General features: G+C 36.4%; 1 protein-coding gene across 1 annotated transcript in view; it reads left to right on the plus strand.

Moving 5' to 3' along the window:
• The first annotated feature begins 8,362 nt into the window (after nucleotides 1–8,362).
• Nucleotides 8,363–22,409, plus strand: part of ADAM7 (ADAM metallopeptidase domain 7) — a 61,008-nt gene continuing 46,961 nt past the window's right edge. Inside the window, exons 1-3 of the mRNA XM_021942145.2 lie at nucleotides 8,363–8,779; nucleotides 10,085–10,188; nucleotides 15,921–15,997. Coding sequence (XP_021797837.1) covers nucleotides 8,728–8,779; nucleotides 10,085–10,188; nucleotides 15,921–15,997 — 233 coding nt within the window. The 5' untranslated portion in view covers nucleotides 8,363–8,727. The remainder of the gene's footprint in view (nucleotides 8,780–10,084; nucleotides 10,189–15,920; nucleotides 15,998–22,409) is intronic.

Below are 22,409 nucleotides of genomic sequence, written 5' to 3' on the forward strand. Positions count from 1 at the left end.
GATGTGAGATCAAGAGAGTTACTGTAAGTTTTTAAAGATGAAGGAAATTGCGACTTGTTTATATGCTCATGGAAATGCTCCAGGACAGAGTGGGTAAAGGATGCAAGAGGGGGTGAGTTGCGGCTGTCAATTGAGAAAAATGACTAGACAAGTCTCGATCATTTTCAGGAGGTTTATTTGCCAAAGTTAAGGGCACGCACCCACGACACAGCCTCAGGAGGTCCTGCAGACATGTGCCCAAGGTGGTTGGGTCAGAGCTTGGTTTTATACATTTTAGGGAGACGTGCGACATCAATCAATATATGTAAGAAGTACATTGGTTCCATCCAGAAAGGCAGGGACAACTTGAAGCAGGGAGGGAGTGTCCAGGTCACAGGTAGGTAAGAGACAAATGTATGAATTCTTTGAGTTTCTGATAAGCCTTTCCAAAGGAGGCAATCAGAATATGCATCTATCTCAATGAGCAGAGGGATGACTTTGAATAGAATGGAAGGCAGGTTTGTCCAGAGCAGTTCCCAGTTTGACTTTTCCCTTAGCTTGGTATTTTGGGGTCCCACGATTTCCCCTTCATATTGCCATAATGTCCTTCCATAGGGAAGAAGAGTGGGAGTCTAATGCAGAAGTGGATGTATCAGCCTTTGATAGAAGCATGACTCATTCATTCTCAGTAACTGTAAGACAGAGGATCTGGGCACAGACAGGTGGGTAGATGTGGTAGTGGGGGTTTGTAGAAATGCTTTTCTGATTCTCTTTGTTTCAGTAAATTGGAAGCAAGGTAATTAGCTATTAGAGATGAAGGAAGAGCCACTGGAGGATTGAGGAGTGAGGCGAAGCTGTGACTGAGTTTCGGAAGAAGATGAAACTTATGAATAGAAGCATGAATGCCATCACCTTGGGCCCAGTTATTCAACAGGGGAAAAAAATCTAATTATACTGCCTTCTATACCCTGTCACCACTTGGCTTTAAGCCTGTGTTATTAAAACCATTTTGACCTTACTGAACTTAGTGAAATTCTTAAAGCTGTTATGAAAGAGTCAGATGGAAAGTGAGAAAAACATCAACCCTTTCACAAAATTGAGAGTTATACATGTGTTATGCGCTATTCATTAATTAGCTTGTTTAATGTACACAGTGATCCTGTATAGAATGCTAGGATCACTGTGTACATTAAACAAGATCATTAATGAAAATATCAAGTAGTTTGTTCAATGTCGCTAGCTAAATAATATGATTACCATAATTAAGAGGTAAAATTGTTATACACTCTATTTACTCTGGGCCTGCCACTCCCTAGAAATAACCTTGTCCCTTTGGGCAGCAGAGTGAGTCAAATTTTTTGATTCTTGTTGCATTTATTATTTGACGTTTACTATATATAAATTAATAACTTTGTGGTTGGAAATGGAAAATACGATAGTGATAAAATGACCCCAGCTTTTTATTATTATGATAAGTTACAATCTATAGTTACAATGAAGAAGGTCTAAGAGAAGAAAAAAAATCAGTAAAGAGATGCAAACATTTGAACAATAGAGCGATGGAAACAGCATTTTGTTGTTAAAACAATCTAGGGGATCAAACATAACTATCCCAATTTATAAATAAGGTGCAGGGGCCCCCAGAAATAAGTGACTTGCTGAAGTTTGCTGAATTAGTTAGAGAAGAATACAGGGCTTCTGATTTAGCATCTGGTATTCTTTTCAGAATACTTAAACATAATTACTGAGCTGAAAAGAGCTTCTGAATCTATGAAGAAAATTACAAATTCTCCTGGAATAACATGTCTTTGGAGTACTTTATGATATTTATTGTAAAGTCAGATAGAAAATGCTGATTTTTATTCCAGTAATTCTATATGAACCTTTTTTTGCCATTACAATTATAATTTAAATAAGATACTTTTATTCATTCTCTTCAGTCTCTCCATTCACTTGAATGCATTGCAGCTTTTCTTCATGTTTCTTTTTACAAAGGTAGCACAAGGGTAAGCATTTTGGGTCCACAAAGTGGGCACCTTTCCATTTCTGACACAGAATATATTCTTTATCAACTGCCATTCTTCCCAGGCCTGCATTATTGTGAATTCACTCTTTTAAGTCCTGAAGAAGGTTGATGAGATTGCTCTCCAAGTTGCTAGCTGGGAGTGGGAGTGGGAATGAGGTTGCTAGAGAGAGAAGGAGACTTAGGAGGGTAAGCCTGAAGGAGTATCTGGGTTGTGAGAGCAATCGAAAGGAGGAAAAGGCAAGCTGTGTGCAGAGCTGTGAGGCCTCCAAGACAAGTACTCCTGGCTGACTATTTTGTAAAGAGATGATGCCAGTGGCGATAAGGAATGAATGGAAGAATCTACGGCTTCAAAACTCCTCAAGGAAACCTAGATGGGACTCAATCAGAGCACCTGCTGTGAGAGGTTGCTTCACTAATTTACAGCAGAGAATTAAGAAGAGAACAGCGCGTTCTCATACTTGTTTCATCTTCTCTAAAATCTGCTTTCGTTTGGCATTTGGACTCCACAGAGTTCCTTTGATATTGAAATGCTTCAGGGTTCTTTTTGTTTTGTTTTTTTTAAAGCTTTGTGTACTTTAACAATATCATTAATTTAAATATAGAAAGCTGTGACCTGAGATGAGAATCTACTATGGGCTAGTTATAAAATCTTCATTTTTTTTTTTCCTATCCCCTACCAATGACCTGGTAGAATTTAGAATTGAGGGATCATATTCCTCAAGTTGGAAAAATTGATCATAGTGTGATTATGAGAAGGAATAAAGCTTCTCCTCTCCCAGATCAAAAAAGGAAGTCCTCACTGTATAATAAAAATAACACAGCGCTAGGCAGAAATTTTCTTTTCATCTCTGCTTTCCACTTATTATGTTGTTTGAATAAGTTACAAAAACTTCTCTGTGAATTTCCTTAAAGTTCTTGGTTGTTTCACCTGGGGTAATCATAGATAATGTCATATGTAATATTTCAGATACACTAGAAAGTTGGCTTGACCATAAGTTGCCGAAAGACATCAGACAAATGCCTTAAAATCTTATCTTTTAATATGACACTGTAAATAACTAAGATTCCATGACTAGTATTTTAAAAATTGACTTATTTCATTTTCCACAATCTTAACTCTAATAGAGGCAAGTTCAACATATTTCCCATCACCCAACATAAAATGTTCTTTTCAATGGTCACTGAATAAAGCTGACAATTTCCACTTGATGCATGAATGAATGTTTGTTTGGTGAAGGGTCAGATACACTCAGTAGGCCCATTGGCCCTCAACTGTCTCTTCTATTGACCTGAAAGAATCTTAGAAATTCTACCAGTAAAGATGATAATTTGGGTTAAAGCTGTTTCAAGGACAGGTTCAAAATTTCTGGAAAGAAAATATGTAAGGATCTAATCAGAAAATAATTATTTTGCAAATTAATTTAGTAATTCGTTTAACAAATTTATATTGAATGCAATGTCTATATGCAAGATCTTGTTAGGTTTGTGGTACTAGAGTAAGCAAAGCAACTGCACTTTTTACTTTATGGAGCTTTGGTTTTCTGGAGGAGACAAATATTCAAATATTTAGACTAACAAGTGTGGGACACACCAACATAAATTTTCAGATGTAAAGGAATCTTGTTTCACAGAGAAATGTGGCCTAGACTTAGGCATTAGGGGAGACTTTCTTGAGATAGTGAACATTGAACTGAGAACTGAAAATGGAGAAATTAATTTGGCCACAAGGAGGAGAGGACAAGACTACAGATAAAAAGGTAATTGTGTCTAGAGGCCCTTTAATGGGAGAAAGCATTGCATATCGAATAAAGAGGGGAAGCCCGAAAACCTGGAGCTCAGAGAGCAGAAGAGAGAAAAAAAATAGTAGCAGATACAATTGGACCAATAAAAGTAATAATATCAAAAATCGACATTTATATAGCTCTTAGAAAATCAACACCTATCTATCTATTGACATATGGGAGGCATTGTTTTCAGTGATTTACATAAATCACTTCATTGAATCCTCACAACAATTGCTACAAGTTAGATAACATTGCTATTCTCATTTCAGGAGATAAAAGAAAACTGAAGCAGAGAGAGATCAGATATGCCCAAGGTTTACAGGTAGGAAGGTTAAGTGCTGGAAATTGAACCCAGGTGGTGTGGTTCTTAGTGTGTACTTTTATTTACTCTACTCTACAACCTCCTCATCATTAGAATCTAAAATAATCATAGCTTACTGTCTTTATTTTTGAAGTAGAGTTTTTAATAGGCAAGAGAAAGAGAAAGGAATACAGCTCTCTCTCGCCAGTGAGAGGGGACTTCCTAGAGGAGAAGGCCCATAGTTTACTTTTATTGGGTGTTTGCTATGTACCAGGTACCTTTCCAACTTTGCAAATGTATATTATACGTTCATTCAATAAAAATCTATTGCCAATCTACTGTTCTGGGCAATAAAGATACGGTGGTAAACAAAACAGACCCAATTTTTATTCTCACAGAGCTACATTTTAAGGAGAGGAGTCGGGCTATGAAAAATAAGTAAACAAACAAGTGAATGTATAACATTTTAGATGGTGACTAATACAAGGCACAAAAGGGCTTAGAGGTGCCAGGGCGGGAGTGGGCAGGTCTATTTTGCATAGGGTGCTTAGAGAAGATTCACAGAGTGATGCATTTTAATAGAGACCTGAAAGGAGAGGAAAGGATAGACGTGTGACTGAGAAGGTTACATTCCAGGAAGAAGGAACACTGAGCAAAGACCCTTGAAGCAGAATGTGTTTGGCATGTTCAGTAGATGCCAAAAATACTTGGCAATAGGCTCATAGTGAGGGAGGGGGAGAGTAGTAAGATATGAAGCCAGAGAACATCAGGCTAGATCATGTAGATCCTGGAGTCTATCAGAACTTTGCCTAATACTCTGAAAATGGAAGTTATTGAAAAAGTTTGGACAGAAGGAATCATATAAAGTGATGCATGTTAATAAGACCATTCTCGGTGATTGGTGGATAATACATTGTGAGGGACCAAGAGAAAAACAGTAAGACTAATTAAGAGTTTAGCTTCAATAAACTAAGCTAGAGATGATAATGTCTAGATTATCCAAGAATCAGTTTAAGTAGCAGTAAATGTGGTAAGATATGGTCAGAGCCTTGATGCCTTTTCAGGATAGTGGCAACTGGATTTGCTAGAGAATGGGATGCAAAGGGTGAAGAAAAGAGACGAATCAAAGATGACACCTGAGTAACTGAAAGAATGGAGTTGCAATATCCTAAGATAGGAAAGACTATGGAAACACCAGGTTTGGAGGGGGAGAGCAAGAATCTGGCTTTGTACTTATGCTTGAGAAATCCATTAGTCTTTCAAGTGAAGATGTTGAAGAGAGTTCCTTCTATGAGTCTGAAATTCAGAAAAGATCATGTTAAACAAATAAATTTGGCAGCCATCATATTATAGATAACATTGAAGACCAAAAGATTGAATGAGGAACCACCTCATGAGTATATAGAAAAGAGGAAATTCTCAAGAATGAAGCCATGGGAATCTTTAGCGTTTACACATCGGGCAGAGAAAGCGGACCAACAAAGGAGACTAAGAAGATGCAGTGAATAAGTATGGAGGAAATCCATGGTGCACCAGGGACTCAATTCCTTTTAAAAAATTAGAATAATCGACTGTGTCCAATGCTGCTAAAGGATCAAGTGAGTGAGGATTCAAAATTGATCACTGAATTAAGCAAGGTACAGATCATTTGTAACGTTGCCTTGTTGAGCAAAGGGTAAAAAGTCTAACAGGACTAATCTGAAGAACAAATAAGGAGAAAGGAACTGGAAATAAACTGTAGACATTTATTTATTTTATTTATTTATTTATTTTAGAAATTTTACTGTTAGAATCCAAGAATGGGTGGTAACTGAAAGGAGAGTGATGTAAAAGAATAAATATTTTTCAGAGGATAGAAAAAAATGATATTATATATATATATATTAAATGAGATGATAGAGTAGAGATGGGGAACAATTGCTGGAGTGATGACATTGAGGGGACAGGAAGGAATAGAATCCTGCATATTAATGGGAAATAGACCTTAGAAGCGTGGACAGTGCATGCATTAAAACAGGAAGGAATGAGTCTCTATGGGCACACATTGTAAGGTAGATGTCATAATGAGAGAAAGTGAGAGTTCCTATGATGGTTTATTTTTTTCCAGTGAAATAGAAAAGCAAGACGGTCAGATGAGAGTGATGAAGAGAAGATTTAGAGATATAGGGAAAGAAGAAAGGGTATACAATAGTTAAGAGAAGTGGGGAGTGAATTAACTAGGGAATAAAAGATGGCTTGTCAGTATGGATTCATTTAATATTCATGTCATTCCTATCAGATTTATATTATTGTGCCCATTTTATAGATGAGAAAACAGAAGTATAGAAATGTTTCATACCTTAACCAAAGCCACAGAGTTAATAAGTGTCAGGCAATTTAAGTCAAGTGAGTCTTTTTTCTAACACCAGTGAAAAACTATTGAAACATTTTTTTAACAGGCATGTGACATGGTCAGGTTTACCTATTAAAAATATCACACTTGTGGCCATGCGCAGTGACTCATACCTGTAATTCCAGCATTTTGGGAAGCTGAGGCAGGTGGATCACTTGAGGTCAGGAGTTTGAGACCAGCCTGGCCAACATGGTGAAACCTCATCTTTACTAAAAATACAAAAATTAGCTCGGTGTGGTGGCACACACTTGTAGTCTCAGCTACTCAGAAAGCTGAGGCAGGAGAACTGCTTGAACCCAGGAGGCAGAGGTTGCAGTAAGCCGAGATTGCACCACTGCACTCTAACCTGGGTGAGAGAGTGAGACTGCATCTCAAAAATAATAAAATAAATAAATAATTACGCTTGTTGCAATGTAACCAAAGAATGTCTTGGACTAGAATGGAGGCAAAAAAAAAAAACTTAGTGGTGGACTGATTATAAGGGATGTCAATGATGATCCTGACTTTCAGAATTGCAATGCTGAAGGGATGATGGCACTGCTGGCCAAGACAGAGGACAAATTGGGGGGAAATGTATTTTAAGTCTTGCACATATTGATTTTACAGGGACTTTGATCCTTCCCTTGAAGACGTTAAGTAGAAACTTCGTTGTAAAGATCTGTTGCCCAAATGGCTAAAAATATAAAATGTGAAGCATAGCATAGCAATAATTAAACCATAACTGAAGATGAGATGGCTTTGGAACAAGCATAATTGGGGGAAAAGAGGGTATTGAATAAATACCTCAAGGAACTCAAAAATTTAAATGCTACATAGAAGAGGATATGCCTACAAGTTGCCACTGAACCAGGAAGAAGTTAAGAAGGCTATTGTGACAAGGGAGCTAAATAGAATAGTTCAAGGGGAAGGATGTGGTCAACAGTGCCAAAAATTGTCAAGAGGGCAAATGAGATGAGAAACAAAATATCTCTTGGAAATCGTAAAATCACTGGAGATATTGACCATTTCAGTAGAATAATAAAGGCAGATGCTAGAACTGGGATGTGGTAGGACAAGTTGGAGGTAAGAAAATTGTAAAAAGTCCAGATAATACTGTGTAAGAAATTTAGCTGTAAAGGAAATGGGAAGAAAGGTGATAGTAGGGGTATATGAGATATAGAATAGAGAGAATTTTTCAAAAAGGAGAGACTTTTGTCTTGACTTAAAATGGTAGCCCCATTTTAAGCCAATGGACTCTGATTTCTTTGCCTCCTTTCCAAGGTTGCTTATATTTTCCCAATTTGTAAATATCAGTGTCAATTTCCCCATCTGCAAAGTGGGGATTATATTTTATAATGTTGCTATACTTGGCTGCTAACTGGGAGCAAGTGAAAGGTATGAGAACAATTCTGTTTTTCAATCACAATGGATGAATGTTAATGTCAGATGGATTTTTCCCCTTATGTTTCCTTGTAGAAAAGGTTATCCTTGGAGTAGAGGGTCTAAATATCAAAAGGAAGTGTCCAATTGACATAGATTGGTTCAGTTTTTGGAAATATTAGAGAGATATAGATGCAGGCAAGACATAGAATCTCAAATGAAGATAAAAAGATTATATTGGCCTTGAGATAACTCTACTAACATAACAAGAGAACACAGACATACAGCTAGAATTATCCAGGCCTTTTGCACGTTTGTCCATTAGTATTCTCCTTTTTGCATTTATTTGAAAGAGTTCTATATTATAAGGACACTTACTCCCACCTTTTAATTATTTATTGCATACATTCCTGGAGTTTGGATATTTTAATTTTAATATGTGATTTATGCCACATAAATTTTCAATATTTTTCATTTATTTTAACAAGTGTTCCTTATGGTTTTTATATGGCAAACAACCAGAGCATATATAAATATTTTTCAACATTTTTTTCCTAAGACATTCTTGATTTTTTCCCACTTTTGAAATGTTCAGATATCTGGTATCAAATTTATATTAGACATGAAGTAGGAATCTATGTCTAGCCAACCTTCACCACCACCACCTTGGTCGTCGTCTTTAATTAGAACATGATGTTCAACCTCCAGGTTTTAGCCTCAAGCACCTAGCATGTTGTGTAACTCCCTCAAGGAACACTTCCTTGTGCTGGATCAAAACTGCCCACCTATCTGTGAGGTGCTTCATCCCTGCAGTGGAAGCGAGGAGGAAGAAAGGTGAACACCTTTTCTCAAGCACTTGTGCTCTCCTCTGCCAGAATCACTCAGAATGCTTCCCGGGTGTATATTCTTGATGATTTTACTCATTCTTCAGGTTAAAGGTATGTCTTGCTCCTTTTATCAGGACTTTCTTATTACGCTATGAGGTCATGTTACTCACAAACTTTAAATTATAAGTGATAAAGACACTAACTATGCATTGGTGATTTTGCCGAGAGCTTCGACTGGATTATGGCTAATCATGAGAGTCCATGCATCTGTGTAATGCCATATCACTCTTGAACACTCTGACCCACAGTAAGGAGGAGAAGGGAATGGACAAGTACGGCATACCTGCAGCATGGCAGGCACTGTGCTGGCCATTAGCTGTTTTGTATGTTAAAGTGTTTAAAATTCGCAATTAATATCCCCACTTTACAAGATAAAGAAAATGAGATGAGTATTTACAGATCAGAGAGATTAGATATGCTACTCGTGACCACACAACTAATAAATTGGTAAAGCCTTGATTCAAATCAGAGCATATTCCAAAAAGCCCCCGCCCTCTCCTCTTTATTGCTCTTTAAGTACCACACCTTAATTAAGCAGGGCTCACCTCAAAGATGACTATTAAGGTCATGAATGGAAGATTATGGTTAGCACTGATTCAGGACCAAAATTCTTTAACAGGTAGAGGCCTTATACTTAACTATGGAAGGTAAGACTTTAAATGCAAACATCCCTGGAAGACCAAATTCAGTAATTTACATTGAAACAGGCCAACAGTGCAGGCTTTGACAGGAGACAAAATCCAGAGGTTAGCATGAGGATAATAAAATGACAGCCGCAGGTGGGGCATGGTGGCTCATGCCTGTAATCCCAGCACTTTGGGAGGCTGAGGCGGACGGATCACCTGAGGTCAGGAGTTTGAGACTAGACTGGCCAACATGATGAAACCCCGTCTCCACTAAAAATACAAAAATTAGCCAGGCATGGTGGCGTGTGCTTGTAATCCCAGCTACTCGGGGCGCTGAGGTGGAAGAATCGCTCGAACCGGAGAGGCAGAGGTTGCAGTGAGCTGAGATCGTGCCACTGCACTCCAGCCTGGGTGACAGAGTGAGACTATCTCAAAAAAAATAAATAAATAAAATAAAAAATAAAATTACAGCTGCAGAACATGGCAAAAATATGGAGGAAATGGAGGGACATTGATTTATTTGGCTCCTTTCCAAGTTTCCTCATATTCTCCTGATTTGTAAATATCAGTGTCAATTTCCTTGCCAGCAAAGTGGTAATAATATTTCATAGTGTTGCTGTCCATGGCTGCTAATTGGGGGCAAATGAACTGTATTATAACAATTCTGTTTTTCAGCAGCTGTGGATGAATGTTAATGTCAGACCGATTTTTCCCCTATGTTTCCTTGTAGAAAAGGTCATCCTTGGAGTAGAGGGTCAACAACTGGTTCACCCTAAAAAGCTTCCTCTGATGCAGAAGCGAGATATTGGACACACCCATGATGATGACATAGAGGTACAGGTTTTGATTTAGTAAATAAGACTCATTGCTTTCACAGGCATGTAGACAGTTGTCTCTGGCTCCAACCAAAAGCAAATAGGGAGAGAGGAGTTTCAATTTTTCTAAGGACTCCCATTCAGCATACAGTATGTGCTTAGGAATAAGCAACCTCTCAGTGGGTTAGAAAACAAAAAGGAGTAAAGCTCAGGTTTAGGGGATACCATTCTAAATTTTCCAGTTTATGGAGTTCCACCAACGGCTTTTCAGGCTGACTTATAACAACCTCATTTGTTCTGAGCCAGTGCCTGGCGAATGTCATCTTGAGCATTTTGCTTTCCAGAGGTCTGGTATGCAGGTTTTGGTTTGTAGAGTCTGCAGCAAAGATGTACAACTTTCAGAGGAACTCAAAGACCTGCTTGGTCTGTTGCCTAGAAGGGTATTCATTCAGATTTTAAAAATTAAATAAAAATATGTGAAATATTACTTTCAAAAGTAACAAATGCTTGTTATAGAAAATAGAGAATATAGATAAGTGGGAACAAGCTTGAAAATTAGGATGCTTTCAATTTCCACTGTTATAAAAGACATTAGATTAATGTCCTTAGATATTTTTCATTAGGCACTTGATTTTTAAGCCCTAGGTTTTAATTTAGCTCATGGACAATATTGACAGGCACTTTGTCCAAATGTACTATGGAAGTCCCAACCCTTCCCAGTGAGTTTCTTCTGTCCACCATTAGAACAGCCAGTTTTTCAGGTTCTCACTTGTTGGGTTTCTCATTCATACATTAGATACATTTTAATTTTCTAAACAGTCCCATTGAGATCTCTTTCCTATGACTTGAGATGATTAAAATAAAAAAGCAACTCTCCATCTCCTCCCCTTTGGAAGTAATACATAACTATTTTTCTTCAACAATTCTCTTTGAAAGATTTCTCTCTTAATATCCAACTCTTTTCTCACTGTCTCAGACTTTGTCTTGGCTGAAGATTGGTACTCAGCTAAGGGGGCTTTCACCAGTTGTCTAACACCCATTGTGCATACACTGGTGGGCTCTTCTCACAACTACTGTCTTAAGACTTAATCAAGACTGATGTTAAAAATCTCATTATAGCTGGGTGCAGTGGCTCACGCCTGTAACCCCAGCACTTTGGGAGGCCAAGGTGGGCAGATCACTCAAGGCCAGGAGTTCAAGACCAGCCTGGCCAACATGGTGAAACCCCATCTCTACTAAAATTACAAAAATTAGCCAGGCATGGTGGCGTGCACCTCTAATCCCAGCTACTCCAGAGGCTGAGGTGGCAGAATTGCTTGAACCCAGGAGGCAGAGGTTGCAGTGAGCTGAGATTATGCCACTGGGCTTCCAGCCTGGGCAACAGAGCAAGACTCTCTCAAAAAAATAAAATAAAATAAAATAAAGTAAAATAAAAATATCACTATGAATATGCCAGATAAGCTTGGATAAGGGCAAGAAATATAAACAATGAACCTAAAGCTTCTTGTAGTACCAGAACGTGCTCAAACAGACAAAACAAAATTCAAACCACATTGAAGGGGTCTTGTCAAAAGAATTCAGAAGCCAACAGAAAGAGCTCCCAATGCCCAAAGCTGAGATAATTTGAAGAACAAAATAAATAACAGTTTTGTGTTATAACATGAAGTATAAATAAATATCATGAGCCCATATTGATCTAAATAAATCATTGAATAAATTATAATAAATAAATGGAAAAAATGGACAATTCTCCTGGGAGAAGAATCAAATAATTTATGTAGATGCTATCCTCTCCAGGAGGTGGAACCTAAATCTCCACCCGTTAAGTGTGGGCTGTAGGTGGTGACTTCCTTCCAGGGAGTACAGTATTGAAGGGGGGAAAGAGTAATTTTACAGAGAGAAAGATGGTAACACCACCTCAGCCACGTGATCAAGTTTAACACTTGTTAAGTCCTGTGGCTCGTAGGGTGTAATAAAATGGCATTTTCTATTGTGGTTCTCACCTCAAAATCCATAACATCAGTCTAAGCATGAGAAAAACATCAGAACAAAAACAAATTGTAAGACATCCTACAAAATGCTTGACAGATACTCCCCATAAAGGTCCAGATCATAAAAAATAAAAAAATTAAAACCTGAGAAACTGAGAGACTTGAGGAGGCTAAGGAGACATGACAACTAAATGTAGTGTGGGATCTGGGATCAGATCCTGAAAGAGTTAAAGTACATTAGGGAAGAACTATGAAAACCTGAATAACTATGCACTTTAATTAATAATAATATATGAATCTGGGCTCTCATTCGTTGTGACAAATAGACTATAGTAATGTCAGATGTTAATAAACAGGGAAACCTGAGTGCAGAGTATGTGGAACTCTGCACTATCTTTCCAACTTTTCTATAAACCTAAAATGATTCCAAAATAAAAATTAAAAACCAAATTCTTATTAAAAACAATATTAATGACACAATTTAAAATATATTAACAATATTGACAATATTAATAATCTTTTAATATTTGTTAATATAAAATCCACATTTGAATTTCCAAAAATTTCCATTACACCCATACATGCATGTATACATACACGCAGACACACACACATACACACCTCTACACACACAACTCATCATGTTGCAAAATGTGACCAAACGCTTTCTACCTGATTAAGTACCTAGCCTAGTTTCTTGGCTCTCCGCCTGGGAATTCTATGTCTTTATGATAAAACTGTGATTTTATTGTTCAACTTGCAGTCAAAACAGCCTTAACTTATGCACACTTAACATTGAGCAAATACAAAACTCTCCTTCTCGACTTCATAGCTGCCCCTCTTCAGATCCTCCTTGCTATAGTAGCATAGCTCTACAAGTTAAACAAATCAGAAATCTGGGCTTAGTCTTGACTACTCTCTCTTACATCATCTAACTATCACTGAGCCTTGTAGATTCTCAGGACATAGGCATGGGCAGGGACTTCATGTCTAAAGCACCAAAAGCAATGGCAACAAAAGCCAACATTGACAAATGGGATCTAATTAAACTAAAGAGCTTCTGCACAGCAAAAGAAACTATTATCAGAGTGAACAGGCAACCTACAGAATGGGAGAAAATTTTTGCAATCCACTCATCTGACAAAGGGCTAATAATATCCAGAACCTACAAAGAACTCAAACAAATTTACAAGAAAAAAACAAATAACCCCACCAAAAAGTGGGCAAAGGATATGAACAGACACTTCCCAAAAGAAGACACTCATACAGCCAACAGACATATGAAAAAATGCTCATCGTCACTCACCATCAGAGAAATGCAAATCAAAACCGCAATGAGATACCATCTCATACCAGTTAGAATGGCAATCATTAAAAAGTCAGGAAACAACAGGTGCTGGAGAGGATGTGGAGAAATAGGAACACTTTTACACTGTTGGTGGAACTGTAAACTAGTTCAAACATTGTGGAAAACAGTGTGGCGATTCCTCAAGGATCTAGAACTAGAAATACCATTTGACCCAGCCATCCCATTACTGGGTGTATACCCAAAGGATTATAAATCATGCTGCTATAAACACACATGCACATGTATGTTTATTGCAGCACTATTCACAATAGCAAAGACTTGGAATCAACCCAAATGTCCATCAGTGACAGACTGGATTAAGAAAATGTGGCACATATACACCATGGAATACTATGCAGCCATAAAAAAGGATGAGTTCGTGTCCTTTGTAGGGACATGGATGCAGTTGGAAACCATCATTCTCAGCAAACTATCACAAGAACAGAAAACCAAACACCACATGTTCTCACTCATAGGTGGGAAATTGAACAATGAGATCACTTGGACACAGGAAGGGGAACATCACACACCGGGGCCTATTGTGGGGAGGGGGGAGGGAGGAGGGATAGCATTAGGAGATATACCTGATGTAAACGATGAGTTAATGGGTGCAGCACACCAACATGGCACATGTATACATATGTAACAAACCTGCACATTGTGCACATGTACCCTAGGACTTAAAGTATAACAACAACAAAAAAATAGCATGTAAATGTCTTTTAAAGTTATCTACTCGTTACTCCTCTGCTCGAATCACCTGCATTCATCAGTAGCCTTAAATGGTTTTCCTGGCTACAGTACTGAGTTTTGCTTATCCATTATCTATAATAAGCAAAGTACTAAAACACCATGCTTGCTACCATACGTTTCTGCCTAGATATTTAGCTTCTCTTTGTCCTTAGGATAAGGCCCAAATCCTTGACTTACTAGGTTGTGCATGATTTACTCCTTCCCACCTTGTCATTTCATTTCTATTCAACTTACATTTGATTTTCCAGCAATATTGATCCTCTCTTTGTTCTTCAAATGTGTCATGTTCTTTCCTGGCTCAGGGCCTTGGCATGTACTGTTCCCTGCCCCCACCCCCAACTTCTTGCAATATTCCTGGCACAATACTCGCACCTCTCCTGTTATAATGCTCATTACACTCCACTATGTGTGCTTGGTTATCCAGTGTTTTTCTCTGCCAAGCAGGGTCTTCCATGAGGGCAGAGACCTCCACCTTCTACACCATTGTATTTTCCATATTACTGTGCCTGAAATAGCAGGCATTGAATAAATGAATGGACAGTCATCTCAAAGAAATGTGCAACACGTATGACCAACAACTGTGAATCTTAAATTATAGAGAATTTTTATGAAGCATGAAGAAATAAGATACCACAAAAGAAAATGGCGAAAGAACATGAATCAGAATCCATTTGAAAACTACAAATAACTCAATAAATAAAGGAAAAATATTGATGTGAATGATCATCCAGGAAAACAATTTATCACAATAAGTTATCAATTCATTGTCTGAAATATTTGTATTAATCATAATAGCTATTACTGGTAAGAAGGCGAGGAAACAGAAACTGCTATAAATTGATGGTGAAGTTCTAAATATGTCCACTTCCTTTCTTCATGATAGTTTGGCAATATTTATCAAAAGCTTTACATTTTTTTTTTCATGTCATTGAAAATGCAGCTCTGTCCAACTACAAGGAATACCCCAAACGAAATTTCTCATAGTAAATATAGATTAAATAAATGAAGTTTCACTCACATTTTGCTTAGCTGCCTAAAGACACAGACTATGAAAAATTTATTAAAATAGGAAATAGTCATGATTTATCATTGAGTGCAAAGTAGACGAAAAAACAGTATGTATAAAAATTGTTTTAAAAATGCGTGAACAGGATATCTGTGTATAGGGCTGCTGCATAGACATATGGTAAATGGTGTATCGTTGGATGAGGAGAGAATCTGCATTTTCCATTGTATTGTATTTTATAACTAGACACTATATATAATATGCTATATATTATTTATAATTATATTAAACTATAATATGCCGTATTATAATATAAATAGCTATAATATAAATATAACTAATAATATAAACTATAAAATATAACCAATAATATAAAATATAAAAGAATAAATATAACTGAATATATTTATATTTTATTCTAATATAAATACAACTAGAAGAAATCAGTTCTAAAATATAACTAGAAGGAGGTTTGTAAAATCTTCCTTCTAGTATTAGTTCTCTTTCAATTCATCTTTATCAGTATTTCGCCTTTTGGCTGAAAGGACTGCTGGGTGGATTGGAGATAGGGAACGTCCACCCAAAGCACTGCTTGCTCCAGTACACACTAAATGAGCCCATGTTGAAGTCATGTGATGCCTCTTGTTTTTCAGGAAACGTATGAAGAAGAATTGATGTATGAAATAAAACTAAATAGAAAAACCTTAGTCCTTCATCTTCTAAGATCCAGGTAAGTTCTATTGTGATTCCAGTACCTTATAGATTTTAGTAACTATGGTATCCCAATTTTCGTAAAAACTGCCAGTGAAGTGGATTCCTCAAGTCATTGTTATTTGTATGTAATCTGAATTTTTCCTCTTCAAATAAAAGCTCTTCATGTGTAAGCCAATCACATCTCAAAAGCTTAAAGGCAATCATAGATGCCGCTCTTCTTCTCCCACTCCTAAATAACTCCCTACTTTGGATACTTGGAGTTTTTTGAACTCCATATAGTCACTCTAAGAACAGGGTTAATACATCACTGTGTTGGGAATCAGTGGAACAAAAGAAATTTGAAAAACATGGTTTTTAAAGTGACTTCTAAGTTGTGTAAACTAGATATCAAACCAAGTTCCATTGCAGAGTAAACTACGAACTGTAGAGCATTTGCTTTGTCAAGACATCTTGTGTAGCCAAATACTGTAATTGCAATGCCTATAACTTTCTTCAAGGCGTTCTTCAAAATAATCCCTCTTGTTGCTGCTGTTTAATTTTCATTGTTTCTCCATTGGCCCATTTCTACACATAATAGCTCTGTCTCAGAGTCCCAAATATTAAAAGGATGAGGAGCTGTCAAATGCTAAGTAGAAAGAAAGAGTGATACTGCTGGGGAATTGAGACTCTGGTCTATTAGCTAAAAGTAAATAACAACACACACACACACAGACACACACACGTGCAGAATAATAAACTTAATTCCATAACTATACTGATAATATATTTAGACTCTGCATATTTTTCCCTTCTCAGCATGAAAGAAGCTAACATTTATTGAGAGATTTCTCTTTCCCTAAGTTGCTTTTTAATTCCTGAAAAATGTAAATGAGACAGATACTGTTTAATTTGCACTTTACTGAGGAAGAATCATAGGTGCACTGAAAAGATAACTTATCCAGGGTCACAATACTCATAAGCACACGATGATGCAGGTGGTCTGACTGAGGAGTTTCAAGTTGCTTTCACAATTCCCCCAGGCTGCCTAGGCCTCTGAGTCAATTTCATTGTACTAGCCATTGCTTGATCCTGCTAATCAGCCTGGCGTGGCCTGTTATTGGGTTGCACACACACAGAGCAGTTTAATCTAATTTCAATGTGTGTAACAGGCAACACTGCCTCATTCCCTCAGTTCTACCAAGTAAATGAATTTAATGCATACCACAGAGCCTCCAAACCTGTGAATATTACGTAATTAGATGTTTTCATAACACAGTAATAAACAGAAACTGATCTTATTTAGATTTCTATTTGTCTTTTTCTCCATGACCACACTTTTCAACGTTTCCCCTCTAAGTTTCATTCAGCTTGGTTTTGATAAAAATACATACTTATTTTATAAACTCATGTTGAGAAATAGTGATGAATTTTTCTATGACAACAATGTCAAATCAGATTGTATATTCATTCCGTGGAAACATTGACTGGGTCAACTTTCTGTTCGCTGTAATAAATCTATTAATAGATGAAGAGTTTTATTTGTATATGTATATGACTCCCCAGAAATAATAATTTAGAATCTGCTATACAACCAAGCAATTTATTACACAATTTATATTTGCTCTTTCAAAACAACCACAAAATAATTATATTCTATTTACCTGTTGCATCTAGTTAATGTTCCCAAAAAGTTTACTATGATAAAATTTTAACACACAGGGCAGAATTGAAAAAATCCATATACCCACTAACATATACATATACCCACAGATGCATTAAGGTACACATACATACACACATTCATTCATATTTTACTATTTCTGTTTTATATCGTCTTCCTCCTCTATCTATTCATCCATCGATCAATCCATTCATCTTCCATGTTATTTTTATGCATTTCAAATTATATTACAGACATCAGTTTACTTTCCTCTCAATACATGAACAAGCTTAGCATTGGAGTTTAGTATTTGTTTTTGGTTTGTCTGATTGTTTTGAGATACAGCCTCACTCTGTCACCCAGGCTGGAGTGCAGTGGCACAATAACAGCTCACTGTAGCCTTGCTCTCAACCTCCTGGGCTCAGGTGATCCTCCCACCTCATTCTTTCAAGTAGCTGCAACTACAGGCCCATGCCACCACACCCAGCTAATTGTATTTTTGCAGAGATGGCATTTCACCATGTTATCCAGGGTGGTCTGAAACTCTTTGGCTCAAGCAATCCTCCTGCCTTGGCCTCCCAAAGTGCTAGGATTACAGGCGTGTGCCACTCCACCCAGCCTAATATATAGGTTTACAATTAATTTTTTATTTGTGTAACATTTTCATAAAATGAAATGCATAAATCTTAAATGTGCATCTACATATTTGTTGAATTTTATGTATGTATGTATGCATGCATGTATTCATTTATTGTAATTTGACAGACTATGATTGTATATATTTATGTGGCCAAAGTGATGTTATGATTAATGAATACAATGTGAAATAATTAAATCAAGCTAATTAACATATCTATCACCTCAAATACTTATATTTTTGTGGTGAAAACATTTGAAATTTACTCAATAAGATTTTGTATCGTAAAACACACTATTATTAAGTAAACTCAGCGTGCTATGCAATGGATCTCAATAAAACACAAACTAACTTATTCATCCCATGTAACTTGGGCTTTGTACCCTTTGACCATCATCTCCCCCTTTTTCCTACAGCTCCAGTCACTGGTAGCCGCCATTTTACTCTCTGCTTCTATGAGTTCAATTTTTCTAGATTCCACATATCAACGAGATTATGCAGTACTTGTCTTCCTTTGCCTGGCTTTTTTCATTTGGCATAATGTTCTCCAATTCCATACATGTTGTCATAAATGACAGAATTTTCTTCTATTTTAAGGCTGAACATCATTCCAATGTGTATCTTTACCATATTCTCTTTATCTATTCATCTGCTGATGGATGCCTAGGTTGATTCCATAATTTGGCTATTGTGAATAGTGTTGCAATGAACATGGGGAGGAGACATCTTTTCCACATAGTGATTCCAAATCTTTTACATAAACACCCAGAAGTGGAATTGCTGGGTCCATCCATTGAGTTCTGGCAAATGCCCATACCTATAAAACTCCTATAAAAATACAGAACTATCACTCAGAAAAGTTCTTCACGCTTCTTCTTAGCCACCTCCTCTCAAAATCTGTCCTTGGAGGGTTTTTTTTGCCACGGATTACTTTTGTCCATTCTGGAAAGTTTTAAAACGAGAATCATACTACATGTACTCTTTTTTGTAAGACTTTAAAAATTTAGCATACTGATACTGAGATTCATTCATGTTGCTGCATTTATCAGAAGTTTGCTTTTTTTTCTGGTAGTATTCTGTTGAATAAACATAATGCAGTTCATTCATCCATTCTCCTATTGATAGACATGTGGGCTGTTTTCAGTGTTTGGCTATCATGAGTAAAACTTCTATGAGCATTCATGCACAGCCTTTTTACAAACATATGTTTTCATTTCTCTTTGGTGAACACCAAGGAGTGATACTCCTGAGTCACAGGATATGTATATGTTTAGTTTCATAGAAATCTGACAGATTCTTTTCCAAGGTGTTTGTAAAATTTTAGTAACTACCAGCAACATATGAGAATACTAGCTGCTGTATGTATTCTTCATCATTTTATATTGTCACTTTAAAAACTTTTAGCTATAGTAGTTGGTTAGTTGTAATATTTAATTTTTATTAAATGTTCTGTTTCCTGTTGAAACTCATGTATGTGCTTATTTTATCATTTTTATATATTTTTTACCTTTAAATATTTATCCTTTTTTATTGAGTTATTTGTACTGCTATTATTGAGTTCGAGGAGATTTTTTTTTTTCTTGCTCTGTCATCCAGGCTAGAGTAGAGTGGCGTGATCTTGGCTCACTGCAACCTCTGCCTCCTGTACTGAAGTGATTCTCGTACCTCAGCCTCCCCAGTAGCTGGGACAACAGGCATCCGCCACAATGTCTGGCAAATTTTTTGTATTTTAGTAGAGATGATCTTAAAGGGAAGGTATTCAGTATTAAATGATTAATACGACAGTACCTGTAGATTTGCCGTTTATTTATCAGATTAAGAAAGTTCCTTGAAAAGTTTGCTGCAAGTATTCTGTCTGAATCCATTGAAATATCCATATGGCAGTGTACATTCATTTTTGATCATTATACATTATATATTATTTTACAGTAAATTACTGCATTAAATTTGTCAATATCTTAAGGGTTTTTGAAATTATGTTACTGATGGCTATTCCCAAAAAAACTAAAATTTTAGTTTTTATGATAGATTTATCAAATTTTGATAATAGATTATGTTGGGATCCTGAGTTGGGAAATATTTTCTCCTATATTTTCTAAAAGATGTTATTTATATTCAAAGTGTTTGATAGAATTTACAAGTGAAACTACATGTGCCTTGAGCATATTTGTGTGTATGTGTAGGAAAGAGGTTTTATAACAAATTCAAATGTATTGATAAGGGGTTAGTCAAAGTTTCTATTCTATTATGTATCAGTTTTAAATTACAGTTTTCAAGAAAAAATGTCTATTTCAGTTAAGTTGCCCCATATTTGGCATACAGTATTTTATAATATTATAATTATTTTTAAAAGTAATAATTTATTGAGTGATAACTCTTTTTAAAATTTCTAACATTGGTAATTTGGGTTTTTCTTCTTATATTACCAATCTAGAAGGGACTATCAATTGTTGACCTTTTATTTAGTTAGTTATTTTTATTTTTATTTTTTGTTTTTGAGACGGAGTCCTACTGTGTTTCCCAGGCTGGCGTGCAGTGGTGCAATCACAGCTATTGCAGCCTCAACCTCCCAGTCTCTAGGCATCCTCCCACCTCATCCTCCTGAGTAGCTGAGACTATAGGCATGTGCCACCATGCCTGGTTTGTTTCTTAAAACCCTTTACGTAAAGATGGGTTTTCACCACATTGCCCAAGCTGGTCTCGAACTCCAGGGCTCAAGCAATTCTGCCTTGGCCTCCCAAAGTGCCAGGATTATGAGAGTGAGCCATCATGCCTGGCCTGATCTTTTCTTTAGCTTTGTGAATAATTGTAATTGGTTGTCTATTTATTTCACTGATCTCCTTTATCATTTGTATAATTTTCTTTTTTCTTCTTATTGGGTGTTTATTTTTCTCTGGTTATAGAAATGTTTAATATTTTCTAAGTATTTAAAATATTGAAGTCATAGCATTTTTCTCAAGTCTTCATTTAGATACATCTCAAAAGTCTTGATTTTTTTTATTATCATTCGTTTCAAAATATCTTCTTATTTCTTCTGGGATTTCTTCTTTGAGTCATGAATCATTTTAGAGTATGTTATGTAATTGCCAATGTTTGGATTTGTTTGATTTTTTTAAAACGTATCTTTGGGCCAATCATTTGTGTATTTTGCAGTTTGTTATCTGATATTAACACAGCTATTCCAGCCTTCTTATGTTTATTATATAAATAAGATACTATTCTTTTATTCATTTCCTTTCAACATATCTGTGTCTTTACATTTAAAATGTGTCTTTTGTAAGATGGAAATTAGTTTGGTCCTGATTTTTAATGCATTCTAATAATCTCTGATTTTCAATAGGAATGTTAACATTAACATTGAATGTTAATGTTATTCTGTTTGTTTGTTTGCTTGTTTTTGTTTGTTTGTTCGTTTGTTTGTTTTGAGACAGAGTCTTGCTCTGTCACCCTGGCTGGAGTGCAGTGGCGCAATCTCAGCTCACTGCACTCGGTTCCCAGAGGGAACCTCCGCCTCCCAGGTTCAAGAGATTCTCCTGCCTCAGCCTCCCGAGTAGCTGGGACTACAGGCACGTGCCACCATGCCCGGCTAATTTTTTTTTTTTTTTTGTATTTTCAGTAGAGATGGGGTTTCACCGTGTTAGCCAGGATGGTCTCGATCTCCTGACCTCATGATCCGCCCACCTCAGCCTCCCAAAGTGCTGGGATTACAGGTGTGAGCCATCGCGCCTGGCCTATTCTTTTTTAGTAGGTTAACATTTAATGTTAATGTTACCATTCCTATTAACATTACATTAAATGTTATGATTCGTATGGTTGGAATTATTTCATTTCTGTTTATCTCCTCTGTTACTATCCTTTTTCCTTTGATCTTTGGCTTACTTTATTTTTCACTTTCCCTATTGGCTTCTTATTTATCTGTTAAATTTGTAACAATGACTCTCTACATTAGATTTAATTTTCATTTTAGAAATTGCAGCATATATTTACAATTAATTAAGTTATTATTTATAGTTAATACCATGTCATTGTACGTAAAATGTAAAAACATTGCAGTAAGTTCACTTACAGATACTACTTATTTGTGCAAATTTGCCATATACATATATTTATATAGATTATTAATCCCATGATGCATAACTATAATTTTGACTT

The sequence above is a fragment of the Papio anubis genome, chromosome 8, assembly GCF_008728515.1.
Source record: "Papio anubis isolate 15944 chromosome 8, Panubis1.0, whole genome shotgun sequence".
In the NCBI taxonomy this organism is placed as follows: Eukaryota; Metazoa; Chordata; class Mammalia; order Primates; family Cercopithecidae; genus Papio; species Papio anubis.